Source organism: Magnolia sinica, chromosome 18 (genome assembly GCF_029962835.1).
Source record: "Magnolia sinica isolate HGM2019 chromosome 18, MsV1, whole genome shotgun sequence".
Taxonomy (NCBI): domain Eukaryota; kingdom Viridiplantae; phylum Streptophyta; class Magnoliopsida; order Magnoliales; family Magnoliaceae; genus Magnolia; species Magnolia sinica.
In genome coordinates, this window is record NC_080590.1 from 37,134,814 (window position 1) to 37,154,161 (window position 19,348).

Sequence of the window (19,348 nt, forward strand, 5' to 3'; positions counted from 1 at the left end):
TCGCCTCCTCACTGAATTCCACAGTGTTGGCCCCCCTAAAAGAACTCTCTGAATTCTTCTTTTTCCACTTAGGGTTCTAACAATCCTTTTTCATATGCCTGGTCATGCTACAATTCCAGCACTTCAATTTTCCTTTGCCATTGTCCTTAGATTTGGACTTTAATCATGAAGATTCATTATCCCGCTCAGAATTTCTCCCCTTCATAACCAGTGTATCTATAAAAGCACCCACGTCATCGTTTTTCTTTCTCATCGCCTTCAACTGAAGGGCTGTGATAACGATATCAACGCTAATGGTTATTCTACCAATGCACAGAGAGTCCTTGAATGAAATGTACAATGCTAGAAAAGAATTCAACAGTATACATATCTGATGTTCATCTTTCATCATTTCTTACACATCCAATAGCTTGCAAACAAGCCTATTGAAGTTACTGATGTGGGCCTCAACGTCAGCCCCCTCCGCCATCTTTAGATTGAACAACTGTAGCTTCTGATATAAACGATTTTCAAGAGACGTATTCACATAGATGTTCTCTAACTTCTCTCATGTATCCATTGCAATCTTCTCTCTCATAACATTATAGAGGACCTCATCTATTAGACACAACTGAATAGATATATTAACATTCTTATCTAACTTGTTCCATTCTTCTTCTACCATTGATTTTGGTCGCTTTCTAAGAAGAACTTTGTCTAATTCTTACTGAATTAGGATATTGTTCATCTTAACTTTTTATAGTTTAAAATTATTTTTACCGGAATATTTTTCTACATCAAACCTCATGTTAATGCCATTAATACCTTATTTTCATATTCAATCTGCTTCCCAACGTTATCTCTAATACCACTTGTTGGGGAACCGCAGAAGCACACAAACAAATCAAGCAAGGTACACACAATCGCACAACCCAAGCTCAAACAAGAACAATCTGATTTTACGTGGAAAAAACCTTGCAAGAAAAAAAAAGAAAAAAACACGGCACAAAGAGACGAGTAATGCACTATAAAAGCATAATTACAAGAGATAGAGTCTTATCAATTCAGACAAGCCTCAAAGCTACTTCCTCAAACCCTGTCTATGCCCTTGAACCCTTGGGAATGAATTAGAAAGCATTAATACACCCTCTCTATTCCCAAATCCCGATTACACCTGATATATATACTATCACAACTGGAATAGGAAACAAATCCCGCACTTACACAACTCGGTGCGCGTGCTCAATGGGACCTTCGATGGCATTAACACCTCATCGAGGATTTGTCGATAGCATCGAACTCCTTTGATGTTATCAAGTAACAACACCTAAAACGTTTCAACAACCAACATGGATTTTTCCGATGGGATCGAGCATCTATCAATGGCAACGACATCTTCTCAATAACATTGAGTGGTCTGTCAATGGCATCAACAGACCCCGTTACTTACAGATTTAAGACATCAACAACATGGACAACGTATAATCATCATGCTCGGCTCCAGGAAGGTTCCAATGGCGTGTTGCCCACCTGAGTTTTGGATCTCCCTGATTTTGGGATACCTGATCTATTGTGAGCTTCAGAAACTGATGCAAGGAGTGGAGTTCTCACGGGAATATCTGCCGGCCCCACATAGGTTCCCACCACGGGAACTTCCTGTGGTCTGTCCCAGGTCATTCTCACTCATCCCTCCGTCCGTAGTAATGTCGAAGAGCTCGTCTGCAAGAACATTCGGTTCGAGGTACTCAATTCACCACATCTGATTTTTATTTTATGAAGATGGTTGGTTACTAATCATAAGGCCCGGTTATGCGCGCCATTTGTGTACGTCAATCTAGGACATCTTATTATGGGCCCTAATGTGGATGGTGCACAAGCCATAAATTGCAATGATCGTGGGCCTACCTTGATCCCAACAACCAGGCTAACCGACTCCTCCTGTGGGCCATCATATGAATTTTTTGGAGGATTTAATGTGGTGTTTTCTATGGTGTGGCCCACCAGATTATGTAACATGATTTTCAGGCCATCCAATCAACATGGTAGGCTCACTAGCTTGAATGCCACACACAACACAGCACGCCCAGGTTTTTGGTTGTGCTCATTTTGTAACTACTATCGGAGTACCCTTGAATGAAAATACCCCCTTTCTGATGAACTAGGCCAGGGTCTTGGGCAGGCAAGATCGACTGAGAACCTTATGGGCCACATTACCACAGCAAGCAAGCATGCCATCATTGCGGCGATCATTTGAGCAGACAAGATCGACTGAGAACCTCATGCACCACCACATACAACCCTGGCAAGCATGCAACCCGTCATTGCGGATCAACAACACAGACCAGGCCTCAAAATTCCAATGAAAGACCTCTTCAGGCTACTTGAGCACGAAGATCACGAGCACTCTGTCATGACTGGCACATCCAAGCCTGCTGTGCCCTCATATGCAAAGGGCCATACAAACCAGCCCCAAAAGGCTACAACTGAAATCGAAGCAGTTTCTTTTTTCTTTTTTCTTTTTTCTTTTTGGAGAAATGGCCTTAACCATAGACAATTCGAGTAGCATTTGGACATTTTTACCTCCGAATAGTTTTACAATGCTGGGAACTCTGAATATCGTAAAAGAACTTTCGAAACATTTTAGATGACCTTGGAGTATTTTAATCACATTAAAATGCCGCAGGCCTCCATCTTGTGTGCTATCCATCAATATGTGTTATCCGTCCAGTGAGCTTATAAGAAAGTGAGAAAGAAGATTTTTTTTTTTTTTTTTTTTTTTTAATCTTGTGTTATCCATCAATATGGTTTTGTTTAATGAGAATATTGATACAATGGCCTCAAACAATGGAGCAAACGTTCTAAATTGGTGTACAAATATCAAGGAAGAGTCTAAAACAAGATGTCATTTGGAGCCCTGGAAACAAACGGCTAAGGCTGAATCAGGCCATCAGAGAATCCAACATCTGCAACCTTGCGATTCTTGCGGCCCTTCAAACCATCGGTCCCAAGATGGGTCTGCTGGGCCGTTCGTTCTGCAACAACAATGGATAGAAAAGGATTAGCAGAGCCCAGAAGCAGAAAAAATCATCCTGCACGCAGACCGCTATGAGCGCAAGTAGATTATTACACTGGGAGGAGCGGGTCCGGTCTGTTTTCAACATTCGGCAGCAATCTGGTGACACCAAACGAAATTCAGTCCCTAAAAATGGATAATAGATGCAATCAATCACAAAAGTACACGAATGGGTAGCTATCTATATACATATTCTCATACATACTCCTGACATGCAGCCGAAACCCTGTCCGTTCTCTCGAGCTCTTCCAGCTCACCCTGCGAACGCATTTATAAGCACAAGGGTTAAGAGGCATGGTCTAAATTTTCTAAGATACCATAAAGGCAGCAAAATGGATGACACCATAGACAAATACTTCAATTAGCAAATGTGTGTGTGTGTGTGTGTGTGTGAGAGAGAGGGGGGGGGGGGGGGGAGTGCTCTAGCTGATGAGTTGAACGGTTGGATCGAGCACCAAAAGAACCTACCTCAAAGAAACTGCATGGACAGTGTATATCAGTCTATGGCCATATACTCGAGGGATCTACATACAGTTGAGACTGTAATGGCAATAAAAACATGGAGAACCAATCAACTACAACGGGTTGTATGGTACCACCCATTTCTTCAATGCCCTCTGAATTTTTTTTCCAATTTTGCCCTCGAAAATATCAGATATTTTTTAGGGCAAAATGCTTGTGAAAGTGGGCTTGTAGCCTATGATCAGCTGTAGGTGGTAGTTCTCAAAAGCAAGTATGAGTTGGGTTGGGAAATTGAATGGGAAGGGCAACTACCACTTATGCAACTGCATCCGCACATCTCAAACTACTCTCAAAATGTTATTCAGCCTCTTTTGCACACCTACGCCGCCGTGTGTACTCTGGGGCTCTATCCGTACAGGATATGGACTCAGCTCTAGCCACAACAAGTAAACTATTTGACCACAGTTAACATTATTTAAATTGAGCAGGATGAATTCTTTGGCTCTGGCTTCCAACTCGCCTAGAACACATATCATCATTGTGTCCGTCCTAACCATTTGGGGTCAGCTTTACCTCTTATTGACGTCCTTTTAGGTCTTCCACCCATCCTCCTTTCAGACCCTTCAACCCTCGGTCATAGTTCCCTTCCTTTTCCAGTCCCATCTTGGTCAAGCAAGGTATTCAAAATTGGTTACGTAACGGTCATCACCGTTATGCGTTATGAGGTCAAAATGGCGTAACGGCTGTTACAGAAAAAACAGGCCGTAAAGGCCCAGTAACGGTCCCGTAACAGCCCCGTAACAATCATGTAACAGTTTTTTCAAAAATAAAAAAAGGCCATAACGGCTGTTACAGCCCGTATCATAACGGTAACGGCGGTGGCTGTTATGGCCAGTGTTTTAAATATCGGTGATATCCGCTGATATATCCCTCGATATATCTGGTATCCCACCAGTGCAATATGAAACGCACAAGTACTGCAATACATCCCACATGTTTGATCCGGTGAGCATTTTCGATTTTCGACCCTTTTTTTTTCTTCTGTAAATCATATTAAATTAGTGTCAAATGGTTACGAATCCATTATTTTTCATGTTTTGCATGAAAAAACATGGATTGGGAGCTTTAATTTCGAGATTTGGAGATGGCCGGGTTGCAGAAAATTCATATATATATATATATAGGGAAAAGGTACTATGCGCTCGACCTCACAAGTCCGTCCCATGAGGTCGAGCTGTGTGGGCCCCACCATGATGCGTTTCGAAAATCTACCCCATCAGTCAGATGCACCATTCCATCGTGGGCCTAGGTCTCAAAAATCAAGTCAATCCGTGACTTGTGTGGGCCACACCACATACAGAAGTGGGGAGGGGCCGTGCACCATTAAAACATTCATAATCATTTTTTGGGCCCACCGAGATGTGGTTTGCAAATCCAGCCCATCCATTATGTGTGTCCCACTTGAATGAGGGTTCAGACCAAGTTTCAGCAGCATTCAAAACTCAGGTGGGCCCCACCAAGTGCTTTTATATGTTTTAACGGTGTCTTCACATGATTTTAGATGGTATGGCCCACCTGAGTTCTGTATACAGCTGATTTTTGGGATATCCCATAATTTAGAGGGCACCCATCAAATGCACGGTGTTGATGGTCGACACGCATCACGTTAGGGCCCACACAGCCCGACCTCACGGGAGCTTATCGTGAGGTCGAGCGCATAGTACCTTTTCCCATATATATATATATATATATATATATATATATATATCAATTTCTCGCAAATCAATTGCAAATATGCGTCCAAACATAAAATCAAACATGTATGTAACCTGATTTAATGATTCTTCTTTTGCTTTTAAATGTATTTCTTGTGTTCCCACTCTTAACACGATACCGATATTTCGAACACTGGTTACAGCCACCGTTACCGTTTTGGAACACCTTGTGGTCAAGTCACCATCAAGTCATCTCCAACTGGGATGCACTCCCAGGTTGCTTCAAATGACCTCATCCTTATCCTAGTCCTATTTGGGGTCAGTTTTACCTCTTACCCAAGTCAGTTTCAGTCTTCCTCTTGTCCTTTTTACGGGCTCTTCAACCCCTCATCAAAGTTCCCTTTGTTTCCAGTCCCATCTCCAGTTTCCTGAGCATGTGGGAGAACCAGCTCAGTCAACTCTCCATCATGTTACCCCCAATTTGGCCAACTCCTAGGTTGCTTCGAATGACCTATTTCTTAATTATGTCCTCTGTCTTCCCACCCATCCATCTCAACATCCTCGTCTGTCTTCTTAATTATGGATTTCTTTTTATTTTTTAACATTCCTTTCTATGGATGTTAGTCATAGAATAACAACATATAGAACATAATTGCAAAAGGCATTAGCCAGAGAGAATTTGGGTTTGGCAGCAGCTGTTCTCAAATGTTAGGAATTAAGAATGCATAGGAAGCAGGAATGCGAGCAAGATTTTGACATATTACTATTGAGGAGTTGCACTCAATCCAAATAGAGGATTGGTGCAACAGCTGAAGACAACAAGTTCCCCATCTAAGTGCTTCCACCTTCCACATGATGTCTCCCAAGGGGATGAGCATACAACCACACCATGTTTTGAAAGTCAAATCAGATCGTAAAAATCGTGAGAGGATTGAAATCGTAAATCACAAAATCGTAGGATTTTCATAATCTTTTACATGAAATATAGAAAAACAAAAAAAAATTTATGAAATAATGTTCATAAAATCTAAAAAACTAAAAAGAGAATAAAATATTCATTATTCTATCATTCTACACCCATAATTTGTAGATTTTTTTTTTTTAAGGATAATATGAACCTATTAAAGAGAACAAGACACTACTGACAACAAGGCACTGAGCAAGAACAAACAAATTACTCACTTCAGCCACTCATACAGACAATGGAACAAGTAAAACATCAAAACAAGGAAACTAGACACCTCTGCAGAAAATTGTGGAATATCTTACTACCACACATTGTAGACATTATTTTAATAAAAATTGAGCTAAGTATTTTCATTTCATTAGTTCAAAGGTTTTAATAAAGTCGTTATCAAACCTACCTTAAAAGTTGAAAATTTTGACTACAAATTAAAGAATAACATTGTCAAGTTATTGAGATTATTAGAAGTCTAACAAGATTTTCCAAAAGGCAAGCCCTAGGGACTCAAAAAAAAAAAAAAAGGTTTTCAAAATTGTGCCCAATCATCAATGTCAAGTCTAATATAGATTATATTGAACAATTAACATATCAACTGAAACCCAAAAAAGTATTGCTACCAACGTGATGAATTTCAAAATAGCATTCCATTCGAAACATAACCATGTCATGTTTCAAGGTTGAAGTCGTAAAATTTTAGTTCCTAATGAAGCCTTCAAGACAAAGGAATCAAGTAAAGTTTGAGCTTAAAATCTAATAATGAAACCATGGAAAAACACAGCTTGAATTCAAGAAACTTGACAGACAACAGAGAAATTAAGTATAACTATATAAGTTGAAGTCAACTCCTAACCACCAACGCCACAATACATATAGGTCAACATGATCACAACCATCCATAAAAACATTCCAGATAAGTAATATATTGATTTGGTGTGTTAACAAATTAAGTAAGAAATCATAAAAAAGCTCCACAATTTAAGGTTGAAGAGAAGACCCATCATTTAATTTCTGATAAAAAAAAAAATTATAAAACAATTTGCCCCGTTTCAAAATATTCATAAAGCCCCAACATATTTAAAAACATAAAATGGAGGCCTAATAGAATTTTAAAAAGAAGAGAACAAGTATAATTTGAATTGTAAATAATAGAATCGTAGGATTAATCCAGAAAGGGATTCAAAGTGGGATTCAAATCGTTTTGCCTTAGACTTGACTTAAATCATAAATCACAAATTGTAGGATTTAACAACTATAGGTACACATGAAGAAGAAAGACACGGGGATAACAAAATTTCTTTCTTTTTTCCAATATTTGATCGATGGAATCACAAGGTATCTCCCGGTTTCTCTTCTAAAGAAAGATAATATGACTCCATTGAAGCGTGTATCATTGACCATTCCACTTCCAAGCTCTCCTAGAGATAAATATGAGTAATTCATATCAATGGTTTCCATATCATTATCGTGTAATGTATTGCACCCTTAGGATACGGATACATATTGGTTATCGCACAGGATATATTAGTTGTATCGCGTAATTTATCGTTGTTGTTGGGATACATGGGGAAACATTGGGAAATTGGTTGGATTTTTCAATGAAACTTCGGGGATTACTAAAAGACACCAATACACACTTAAAAAAATAAAAATAAAAATAAAAAAATCACAAAAAAAACAAGTGCACGTAATAGATTTCCTTTGTATAGGGTCCTAATCTATAAGTTGTCTGATTGAAACTAATGCAACTATATTCTAAGTCAATTCATAAAATTTATAAATGTAAGAAGACATTTATGGAAACACCTGCATTAAATTCAAAAGCAAAGGAAGAAGTAGAAAACTAGAAATATACTTGTGGATTTCGAGAAAAAATATTTTTTAACATTTCTAATTATTTTTTAATTAAAAAGTATTTTCTGAAAAAATCCCAAATTCCTAAAGAATTTGTACATTAGATTATATACATGCAATGTTGTCAAAATCGTTATCGTATCGCAAATCGTACTAGGGGTTGAATCATATCGTAAATCGTAAGATTTTTATTATTTTCTTAAAAATTGATTTTTTTTAATTTAAAAAATAATAATAATAAACAAATCAGAATTTTTTGAAAACTCATCAATCTTCCTTTTGCCATCAAATGTGCACTGAGTAATACCATGCCATAATAGTGTTAAAGGAATCTTATTCCTTTTTTTTTTGTCTTTCAAGAAATTCCCCTTAAAAATATATACGAGGGCCCTTTAATAATTTATGCTCTTGTTACCTTTCTTGAATGTAGAATCACGGTGTAAAAGCAGCCTTTGATACTATAGACCAACAAAAAAAGATATTTTTTATTTCGAAATATCTTTCCATAATACATATAAGTTAGCATGATCGTAACCATCCATAATAATATTACAGCAAGTCATACATCAATTTGGTGTTTCGACTAGTTAAGAAGTAAGAAATCACCCAAAAAAATAAAAAAAGCTACATGATTTAACGTTGAAGAGAATATATATCATTTAATCTCTTACAAAGAACAAATAAAATAATTTACCTTTTGTAAACGATTCTTAAAGCTCCCACCAATTTAAAAACATAAAATGAAGGCCAAGTGAAGCTTAAAATAAATGAGAACAAGTACTATTTGGATCGTAAATCGGGATTTAAATCGTAAATTGTAGGATTCAAATTATATAATCATAGGATTCATATGAAAAGGGATTCAAGGTTGGGATTCAAATCGTTTCGCTTAAGATTCGACTAAAATCGTATATCGTAAATCGTAGGATTTTGACAACACATACATACTTGATTTCATGTTTGGACACTAAGATGGTGACCCATTTGGGAAATTTTGGGGAAATTTCAATTTTTTCCCTAATTTTCCGCAACTCAGCCCATCTCCCTTGAAATCGAAGCTCCAAATCCATAATTTTTCATGCAAAACATGAAGAATCATGGATTTCTTACCATTTGACACTATTTATAACATATTAAAAAAAACAAAAACTAAAAAATATGCACTTTTTAGAACCCGGCCCCAAGAAACTTCCAATCACAATTTCGGAGAAATTTCGAAGATTTTCTTCCAACAAACTAGAGTAAACTAATCGAAATCACGTTACAATGGTGTATTAGGAAGAAGTTTAAAGGGAAAATAAATCAATTTTTGTGAATTTTTGAGGATTTTTCCAGACAAATAGAGCCAGTTTCCTTTAATCCCTTCTGATATCACACTCGATATCGATATTCGACATATTGTCCAATACATTAAGAATTCATAAAGGAAGTGTGGATATATTGTACAATATCAGGATATCATGCGATATATTGGACGATACTATAAAAAATAGATATTAAAGCTAGGTTTCATATCGCCCAGCTAAGATAATAGATATATCAGTGATATCACAAGATACCAAAAACACTGCTTCTCAGTAATCCTTATTGAATTTGACAACTGAACTTGTGAATCAACACCCTAATTCAAACTTTCAAAAGTGAAATCAAGGACTGACTAACAAATCAAGTAGAGAAGGAAAATACCTATCTACAACGAGGGAATTTACCACCAGAACTAGCGATGCTTCAAAGCTTGCCACACCAGAAAAGAACATCCTCTTCTATCATTAAGAATTTGTCCAACTCCAACCTTTCCCCTTTTATGTACAAATGCATATATACATAGTTCTATTCTCTCTCCTTCCTGTTTAAAATCCCAACTCCTGTCCAAATCTTTTCATCATCCTCCTTACACATCCAATGAAACTTAATACTTAAGGAGACTCTCTTAATCATGATCCACCCTTCCTTTCTTTTTTGATGTTAAGTTTTAATTTTATACCTCACACAGTTCTCCCATGGAAAGATCTCCAGAGTGGATCGCCAACTAGACTTGCTACCAGTGCCTTCAGGCCATGGGGATGTCGCCCGGCTAAGAGCACTTCATCATCGGAGGGGCCTACCAAAACTACAAATCCAAAGATGGTCCTACTAATAGTTGCAGTGAAGATGTCCAATTGACAGACTAATTTCTTACCTAATAAAAATCCTAATCTTTTTTGTAGTCCTGCTAAACTCAAACTCGGATTGTTGGAAGTTGGATTATGAGAGTTGGATATATAGACAAAGGTCAAGGATAAGGGATGACTTCCATTCAAGTGTGTAATTTTAATTAAGTTCCTTATATCTTCATAATCAATGTATAAGAGGATTCATCATTCCACAAATTTGACTAAATTTGGCATCAGAGCCAACCTATGCATCAATCATGGTGGATCCCTATATTTGAACCAATGTTAGAAAATTGTTTCTGTTATTTAGTGCTCTTATGTGATCGTTCACTCTTCAGGTTGATTGACAAAGTCGTAGTACTCAGTGTGAGGATTCATAATCTAAAAGTTTAGCACAAATGGGTAGACAATTTAGAAGATCCAAGGGCTCTAATTTTACCGTGTTGTCAATGGTGAAAATTGAGGTGGGATCATTTAAGGACATAGGGTTGATCTAATCAATTCAAATCCGTTGAATTTCATTGATTATTGTATATGTCATAAATGGTGTAGCTTGATAATGTCTATGGCTTGGTTTAATATTATATCAAGAATTCCCTTTTTTTTTCATTTTTATAGAGCCGACGGATTTTTTATTTTTCTCAAGTTGTTTGGAAATTCTCATTTAAGACGATAGATCTCAATTAGTTTAACCTCTTAAAAAGCTCTGATTATCCAATGTTTTGATCTAAATTGAAGACTTTGAACACACTATCTCAAGCCATTGAAGAGTCATCATGGACACCATTCAGAAATCACGTGGCAATATATGGATTGTTGGAAAGTGCTTAATGAGAGAGAGATTAGACAGTTGGCATCCCATTTGAATGGCCCATATGTAGGGGCATATACGAACCAAGTTAGCTCGCTCGAGTTGACTCGGTTTGAAGTTGAGTTCGAGCCAAGTCGAGTCGATTTCTTGAGCTTGAGCTCGACTCAACTCGGATTGAACCCCAACTCGAATCGAACTCAGATCAAACTAGTTCGGTGACTCGATTACTTTGATACTGATGTTGCTCACCAAGTGTTTGATGAAATGACTCAACAGCGTGTCGGCTAGTGGCAAGGATGGTATGTATATGAAACAAATATCATTTTTTTCTTGGTTTTGAAGTTGCCTACAAGGTGTTTGATGAAATACTTGTAAACAACTGTTGTTGTTTTACATCCAGTAAGATATTGAAAGTGCACAGCATGTGTTTGTGAAAATGCCGCAGAGGCTTGATTTTGGCTCGAACTCAGCTCGAACTGGCCCGAGCTGCTGACCAAACCAAGCCGAGCTGGCCAGTCAAGCTTGAAGATCGAGCCGAGTCGAGTTCGAGCTGGGGTCAGCTAGTGGACGAGTCAAGTCGAGCTGAGGCCAACTCAACTCGGTTCGACTCGATGTACACCCCTACCCATATGAGACCCACACATGGGGCAACATGTTGCTACGCCTCTTCCTCTTTTGATTTCCAACATACAACAAAAGGAAAGAGAGGAAGTGAGGTCATGCTGATGCACCTCTCTCTCTCTCTCTCTCTCTCTCTCTCTCTCTCTCTCTCTCTCGGGCATGCTCATTGAGATGAGGGCCCCACACAACCACATGAGCAGGACATGTGGCGCCACCACCCACCATGAGTGGGTTGGCAACACGCATCCCACACGTGTGGACGTCCAATCAAGTGGGCCACTTTAAATGGTTCCCACACACGTATAATTATGATCGGATGGGACATAAGGGGCATATTAATTTTAATAATTTTCAAATTGATTTTTTTTCCAAATTCTAATATTCTATGAACAATCATACTTGCATCTCTGTTTTCATTATTTAATATATACTGGAAATTTTCTAAAATAAAAATTATTAAGGAATTTTAATTGGTATAAGAATGAGAGAGAGCTCTTTCCTTCATACGATGGAAATCGGAAGAGAGGCAACAGCTGCCCCACACGTGGGCTCCACATGGACCATCCAAAAGGGATGTCAGGTATCCAATATCTCTTTCTCACCGAGCCCTTTACAATGAGCCCTATATTGCAACATAATCTTTGAAAAGTGTCCACAATATCTTTTCAATGACTTGAGATCATGGTGTGCCGTAAAGGCCGTTACGTAAAGGTAACGGTAGCAACCGTTACATGTTACGGGGTTGTTACGGCCGTAACAGCCGTCATGGAAAAAATGACTCATAATTGCCATTAACAGCACATTACGTCCCCTATAAAGGCCATAACAACCCCGTAATTGTCTGTTATGGGGCATATACAGGTTTTCCATACTTTTTAATTAACATTACGGGGCAAATATAGGTTTTTCAGAAGAAAAAAAAAATCAATTAAAAAAAAGAGAGAGAGAGAGACTGTAATGGCCATTACGGGGGCCGTAACAGCCGTTACGACCCATATCGTAAAGGTAACAATGGTGGCCGTTACAGCCACCGTTACCGTTATAGAACACCTTGCTTGAGATGGTGCATCCAAGATCCTCAATTTACATCAAAATCTCGAACTATCCGAGCTCTCTAAGAATTTAAACAAATTGAGATCTACCATATTAAATAAGAATTTCCAAACTAGCAACCAGAGAACGGCCAAAAACCTATCGCCTCTATTAAACAATATAAAAAACATGGAATCCTTAAATAATATTAAATCAAGCCATAAAACATCATCAAACCGCACAATTCATCACATAAACAATCAATCAAATTCAACATATTATAATTGATTAGATTGTCCTTAACGATCACACCTCCAATTTTTACCTTCGACAAAACAATAAAATTGGAACCCTTGGATCTCCTAAACTATATGCACGTTTGTGGTTTTTTATAGATTGTTTGCCCATCTGTGTTGAAATTTAGGACCATAAATCCTCACAACAAATACTACGCCTTAGTTGCCTAGCGCGAAGAACAGGTGAGCGCATAAGATCGCTAAAAAACAAAACAAGTTTTTGAACATTAGTTTAAATAGATAAATCCACGATGATTTATGCATAGGTTGGCTCTGATACCAATTGTTGGTCAAATTTGTAGAATAATGCATCGTCTTATGCATCAACTATGGAGATATAAGGAACACAATCATAATCACATACCTGAATGGAAAGACATTCCTTTTGACTGTTGATGAGGATGGAGCTTGATCTCTGCAAACTTGAAGTCGGATCAGATGTACACCAGTACTGGCCAGCCTATGAATATTGTTGGGAAATATTTTTAAACAAGTACAAGTTGTAATGAACTTGCCCGCATATTGAGAATTCAAGTTTTCGAGGATCCACAATACCTATCATTGACTCATCGTACACAATACATGTGCCCACATTTGGGCAGCCTAGCACCATCATCACCACAATCATCACAAACCTTGTCTTTTGGGGTTAGCTTTACAAATTCTATTTCGACAACGTGCGTTCATCTCCTTTCTCACCACCTTGACCCCATTAGGTCTCCTCTCATCCTCTGTCCAGGCCCTTCAAACCTGAAATATCTCCCACTAAAATTGAATTTAAATCCAGATTGTGAATCTTCAGCCTAATAAAGAGCTTACTGGCCTACTATAGATGCCAGCATGACATCAACCATATGGACAGCAGTGGTTCAAACTTCATGGGCTTTCCTTCCGCTTTGTGTTGCATATCATCCAACTGTTGAGCCCTTTTCAGCTGATGATGATGTATTCTTGTGGCTATACAAACTATTCCATATCTCACCCGAATTCCATTTGGTATTCCCATCAAAATATTTTATAGAACCGGTTAGAACACCTAACTACTGGGTGGATGGTCAGGGCAGCAAGAACTTGTAACACGTTTTGGACCAATTTGCCAGTTGTCGTGCAGCTATGGTACATCAAAGAAAGGTTGAAACAGGAACTTCTATACCAAACCCATAGCACATTCTAATCACACTTGCTACATCAAATTCCACAACTGTGAAAAAATAAAAAAATAAATAACATTCGTGCCAATGTAGAACTTCCAATCAACAAAGAGAAAATTTCCAAGGAATACCAACTCTTTCCGTAGCTTTTAATTTTCCCATGGAACATGAAACACTATAAAAGAAAAAAGGAAGAGAGAGAGAGAGAGAGAGAGAGAGAGAGAGGAAGAAAAAACTAGAGGATAGAGAATGCATCAAGATATAACAATCACATTTACATTTGAATAAAGAAGGTAGCCACTATATTCAACAACCCTTGTTGATAGCGGCACCCAATTGTTCCACTTCTGGAAAAACCATAGCACAAAGTTGGGGCGCAATATGTCAGTTCAACTCGACAGCAACAGCCATAATCAAATGAGTCAGATCTAGAACCTCTCAAAATCAACCTGAGCAAACCCAACTCCCGACTCAGGCCTGACTTTTAAATGGGTCAGATGTGAACCACCTAAAAATGGATCTGACCCAGCTTGGACCCAATCCATTAAAATTCCCAAGATACTCTGGATGTTGTTGCCTTTAATTATTTCTCGGCTTTTGTGAATTCACGTTCTAAAAAGGGTAGATCTAGTTTAAGCAGTGCTTTAAATAGCGGTAGCATATTGCATAGCAGTCAGCCCTCTATAGCGTGTAGCATCAGTACCATAGTGTGTATCGTAAGCTACATGATACTCCTATGTTTTAATTTAAAAATAGGAAAAATCCGATAAATAGTAAGAGAAAAAAAAATTTTAACAAAAGCCGAAAAGATGATTCATTTTTTCAAGTATAAGCCTGATCAAACAAGTTATTAATTATCATTTATCAAAAGCCAATCCACATATATAAACCAAATCAAATCATTATCACAGCAACAACTTTCTCAGCAAACCACATTAATTAATAATGTCTAATTGAAACCACAAGTCACAAGTATGAAAAGAAATTAAAATCCCATAGGTTGAGAGTATTAAGTAGAAATTGCAAAATATAACTATTATTTACAATAAATAAAAAATAAAAAATCATAGCGTATGCTATGACACTACATGCGCTACACGTACACGACAACCCCTGTAGCGCTACACCTACACATATGCTACATACACTATAACCCCTGTAGCATACGCTATAAGGGACTTAGGTTATTTGCTAACATTATGTAGCATGGTAGCTATGCTACAAGCGCTACCACTATGCTACGGATGCTATTCAAAACACCGGTTTTAAGTAGATTCTGTAATAAAGGCAATTAGTAGAACCAACCTCACAATTATTTTTTGTAACGATGCCCCACGAATTATTGATATGGTTCTTAATAGAAAATCTATATTAATAGGGAACTAGAGATTTGGCATACCTGACTCAGGCCTGACCGGTAGCTAAATGGGTCAAGCATGGATCATCTTAGTTTAAAAACCAGGCCGGTCAACCAGATATTAACCTAAATAAACCAGTCCAGGTCATTAAGGTGACTACATCAGGCAAGCCAGGCCCGTCCTATTTCAATGGCCTGGTTTTAGTGTGACTTGGCCAGGTTTCTTGGTTTCAGCATTACTTGGGATTCTACGTAGTTTTCCCAAAACGAGGAAGAAAAAGAAGAAGAATTTTATAATAAAAGTTTTTTATATTAGAAGTTATTTCTTGACCCCAATGAGTCTCGGCCCAGCCCAACCCAACCTAGTGACTGACCGAGGCCTGAGCTGAATCTTGGTTTGCAAACTATAGTTCAAACCCAAAACAGACCCATATGACCAGCTTATTTCGACTTGGACCCAACCCATGTTCTAGTCTCTGAAGGCTACATGATGAAGCGTGCAAAGAGCATATACGAACTGAATGGCAATATGCACAACATAAGCAATATCTGGCCTAAAGAATGTCGCATGGACAAGATTATCAACAGGCTTTCAACAATGTCCAAATGGGCCATACTCTCCTTTAGCATGCCAGAGTTCAACATTAAGCTTGGTAAGTGGCATGATCAGCCTCCATGTCAACCTGTCTAAGGTTTCCCCTTTAGACACCAAAATTCGCTTCAATCAGCCAATAGGTGGTGCTTCTCATTGTCTAGCAGTCTCAAGTTGGTGGTCTTTTTTCTTTTCTTGTTCTTGGATGAATGTTATCCTGGGTATCTATCCTTTCTGCACCCAATCTGCCAATAATTTGGCAATCTAGGCCATGGATACACCCCCAATAGATGGATGGTTCTCACAAGCATTTTGGGGATGGGACGTGAAACTACCCAAGTCTTTCCCATATCTTTAGGGATAGGATGTCCCTCTCACAAGCCTTTCTCAAATCATGCCATTGCCATCACTGTGGGACAACCCTCTCACTTTCATCTTCTCCTGGGGATGGGACGTGTCACTGTTGTGCAGCATCATTCCCTAGGGATAATAAATAATCCTAAAGGTTTCAAACTCAACCTAGAAGATACGATAAAGGCTACATTGCTTCACTTTTATAGGATTGGCCATGGATAATGGGAGTCTCAATGCTATGAGAGATTAATAAAAGATTTATAATTAAGAAACCATAATGGCAAAAAACTGTCATTGATAAAGTACAGGAATATTTAGGATACATTTGTGTCCTGTGATCAATAATTTGTAAGGATCTCCAATAGATATGAAGTTATTTGAGAATCTCTCTTAGATTTGGAAGCATGCATCTATGTCTTATCTAAAGGCATCGGGTCTAGAGAATTTCACATGCAACTCCACATTCAAAGAATTCTACTGTCCTTACACAACCCCATATACAAGGAATACCTGTGCCTAAATGAAATGTAATATTTATGGTTACAACCCCTGATTATACGATAGAGATGTCGAGTCTCGACCAAGATCCAGAAGAGACCACCTATACATAGTCTAGGAAAATGTTTATAAGTTTTCTATCTCAAAAGGATGTAAGGTTTATACATAGAAAAGAAAGAGATGGAAGAATTCTCAACATATAGGTTGTATGTGTGAAAATAGTCGAAGAATTGTTATGGGCATGGCACGGCGGAGGAGTTGGAAAGGACCGGCTGCTCATTTTAGCCGGTTTTTTGGGTTGTTTGGGGTTTCAAGAATGAGCATTGTTTCCAAAATGTGGAAGCGGGGGTGTATGAGGCGATTTCTAATGTTTTAAGGCTTGTCAAGGAATGGGCGGTTTATGTGAAAGCAGGCCCAGCTGCTTTCCCCCTCCAGTTGCCCTCATTTGAGCTTTCGGGTTTTGTAGCTTTGTGAGTTTCTCAATAAATTTCAGTTACCTCTCAAAAAAATTGCTTCAAATTAGAGTTGTACACGAGTCAAGTTAGATCGGTCAGCTCGCTTGACACAACTCGGAAAAGTTCGACTCACCTCGGCTCGAAATTGAATTCGGACCGAGTCGAGCTGGTTTTTGAAGCTCGAAAAAATTTCGAGCCGAGTTCGAGCTTGCCCGAGCTCGACTCGACTCGGATCGAACCGAAACTCGAATCAGCTCGGTTATTTTGATATTGATGCTGCTCAACGAGTGTTTGATGAAATGACTCCACGAAATGTTATTTCGGGTGCATACATTCTCTGCGGGATCAGCTGGTGGTGAGGAAGGAACGGATACGAAACAAATCACTACAGATATCTTGATTTTAATGCTACTCGCCGAGTGTTTGATGAAATACCTGTAAAGTGCCATTACTGTTTTGCATTATGTGAGAAATTGAAGATGCATTCTGTGTTTGAGAAAATGTCGCAGAGGCTCGAACTTGGCTCAAACTAGCCCATGTTGTTGACTGAATCGAGCCAAGCTGGCCAATTAGGCTCAAGGACCGAACCAAGCCGAGTTCGAGCTGGGGTTAGCTACTAGCCGAGCCGAGCCGAGTTGTGCTAAGATCAACTTGGTTCGACTCGTGTACAGCTCTTACTCCAGATCCATGCCCTTCTTACAAGGGAATAAATGGAGGTTTCTGAATCTTAAAAGAGACCTTTCTTTTGTTTTTCTTAAACAACATCATAACCAGTTGGGATATTAACAGATTGTCATTGCCAAGTTATTATAAATCTACCCCAAAACTTCAGCACCTTGTTAGTTACATTTTTACAACTATGCTTCCATAATTGTAGAATTGGCATTAACTTCCCACAGTGTTGAGGTACACTAATCCCCCGTGCTCCCTACTGACCATTACACTAGGCGATCCTCGTTGTGGGGTCAACCTATTGGAAGGGTTGAATGTCACATGCACGTTATACTTTGGAAGTTATTTTATAGGAGTGGACGTTATTTACCAATTCCTGAACGTTTTTTTAATATGGTGTGGACCACCTGATGCGTAGATAGTACTGACCATTGCACCAAGCGATCCTCGTCGTTGGGTCAACCTGTTGGAAGGGCTGAATGTCACATGCACTTAATACTTTGGAAGTTATCATATAGGTGGATTGTAGCATGTGGTCCAATCGGTTGGACTTAAGAATTCTTTTTGGGAATATCACTATTTTCTAGGAACATGTGCAAGACGAATGCCCACCCTTGATTTTTTACAGGGCCCACAATGATGAGATCCAATCCAACTATTAGAGATGCATAACCCAATGTTGGGCCCATAGCCAAAAAATCAAGCTGACCTGTGATTCAGGTGAGCCACACCAACAGAAACAGTTGGGAGAGAGACGTCCACCCTTGCTTTTTACAGGCCCACCATGATGAGTATGTGAATCCAACAATTAGATGCCATACCAAAAGATAGACCTGGGACTCAAAAATCAAGCCCATACATGATTCAAGTGGGCCACACACAAAGAGAATTAGTTTGGAGGGTAAGCTTTTCCATGTACAGTGTTTCTAATCGTGTGGTCCATTTGAACCACAGATGGGGCTGATTTTTGGGCCCTGGGTCTAACATGGATGACACACCTGATCGTCAGGGTGGATTTCACATTAACACCATGATGGGGCACACCCGAACCTCCAACCCCTTTTTTCCGAAGTGACATGAAATAACTCCTCTCCAAACATTTATTAACATTGATTAATCCCTAAATTTGGCAAACTAGTTGGATGTACAACTAATTGTGTGTGGGCATCTCTTATACACATGCACACATTTCTCTCACACACGCACATGCACACGTGCACAACATGCACGCACGCACAATGTTCTAGTAGGATTATTTTTTTGAAACGATGACAAAATTTTATTAAACAAATAAACAAATAGAAATAAAGCA

General features: G+C 38.6%; 1 protein-coding gene across 6 annotated transcripts in view; it reads right to left on the reverse strand.

Moving 5' to 3' along the window:
* Positions 1-2,723: 2,723 nt before the first annotated feature.
* The window catches only part of LOC131232466 (guanine nucleotide-binding protein subunit gamma 1), a 32,462-nt gene continuing 15,837 nt past the window's right edge, over positions 2,724-19,348 (reverse strand). For 2 of the 6 annotated variants that reach the window (XM_058228701.1, XM_058228702.1), the window contains 4 exons: positions 13,322-13,417; positions 3,258-3,310; positions 3,107-3,151; positions 2,724-3,011 (listed from right to left, as the gene is read on the reverse strand). In XM_058228701.1, the coding sequence (XP_058084684.1) occupies positions 2,927-3,011; positions 3,107-3,151; positions 3,258-3,310; positions 13,322-13,417 (279 nt within the window). In that variant the 3' untranslated portion in view covers positions 2,724-2,926. Of the gene's footprint in view, positions 3,012-3,106; positions 3,179-3,253; positions 3,311-13,321; positions 13,418-19,348 lie in introns of those variants that run through there. The other 4 variants (XM_058228706.1, XR_009164858.1, XM_058228705.1 and 1 more) reach the window with 4 other exon arrangements.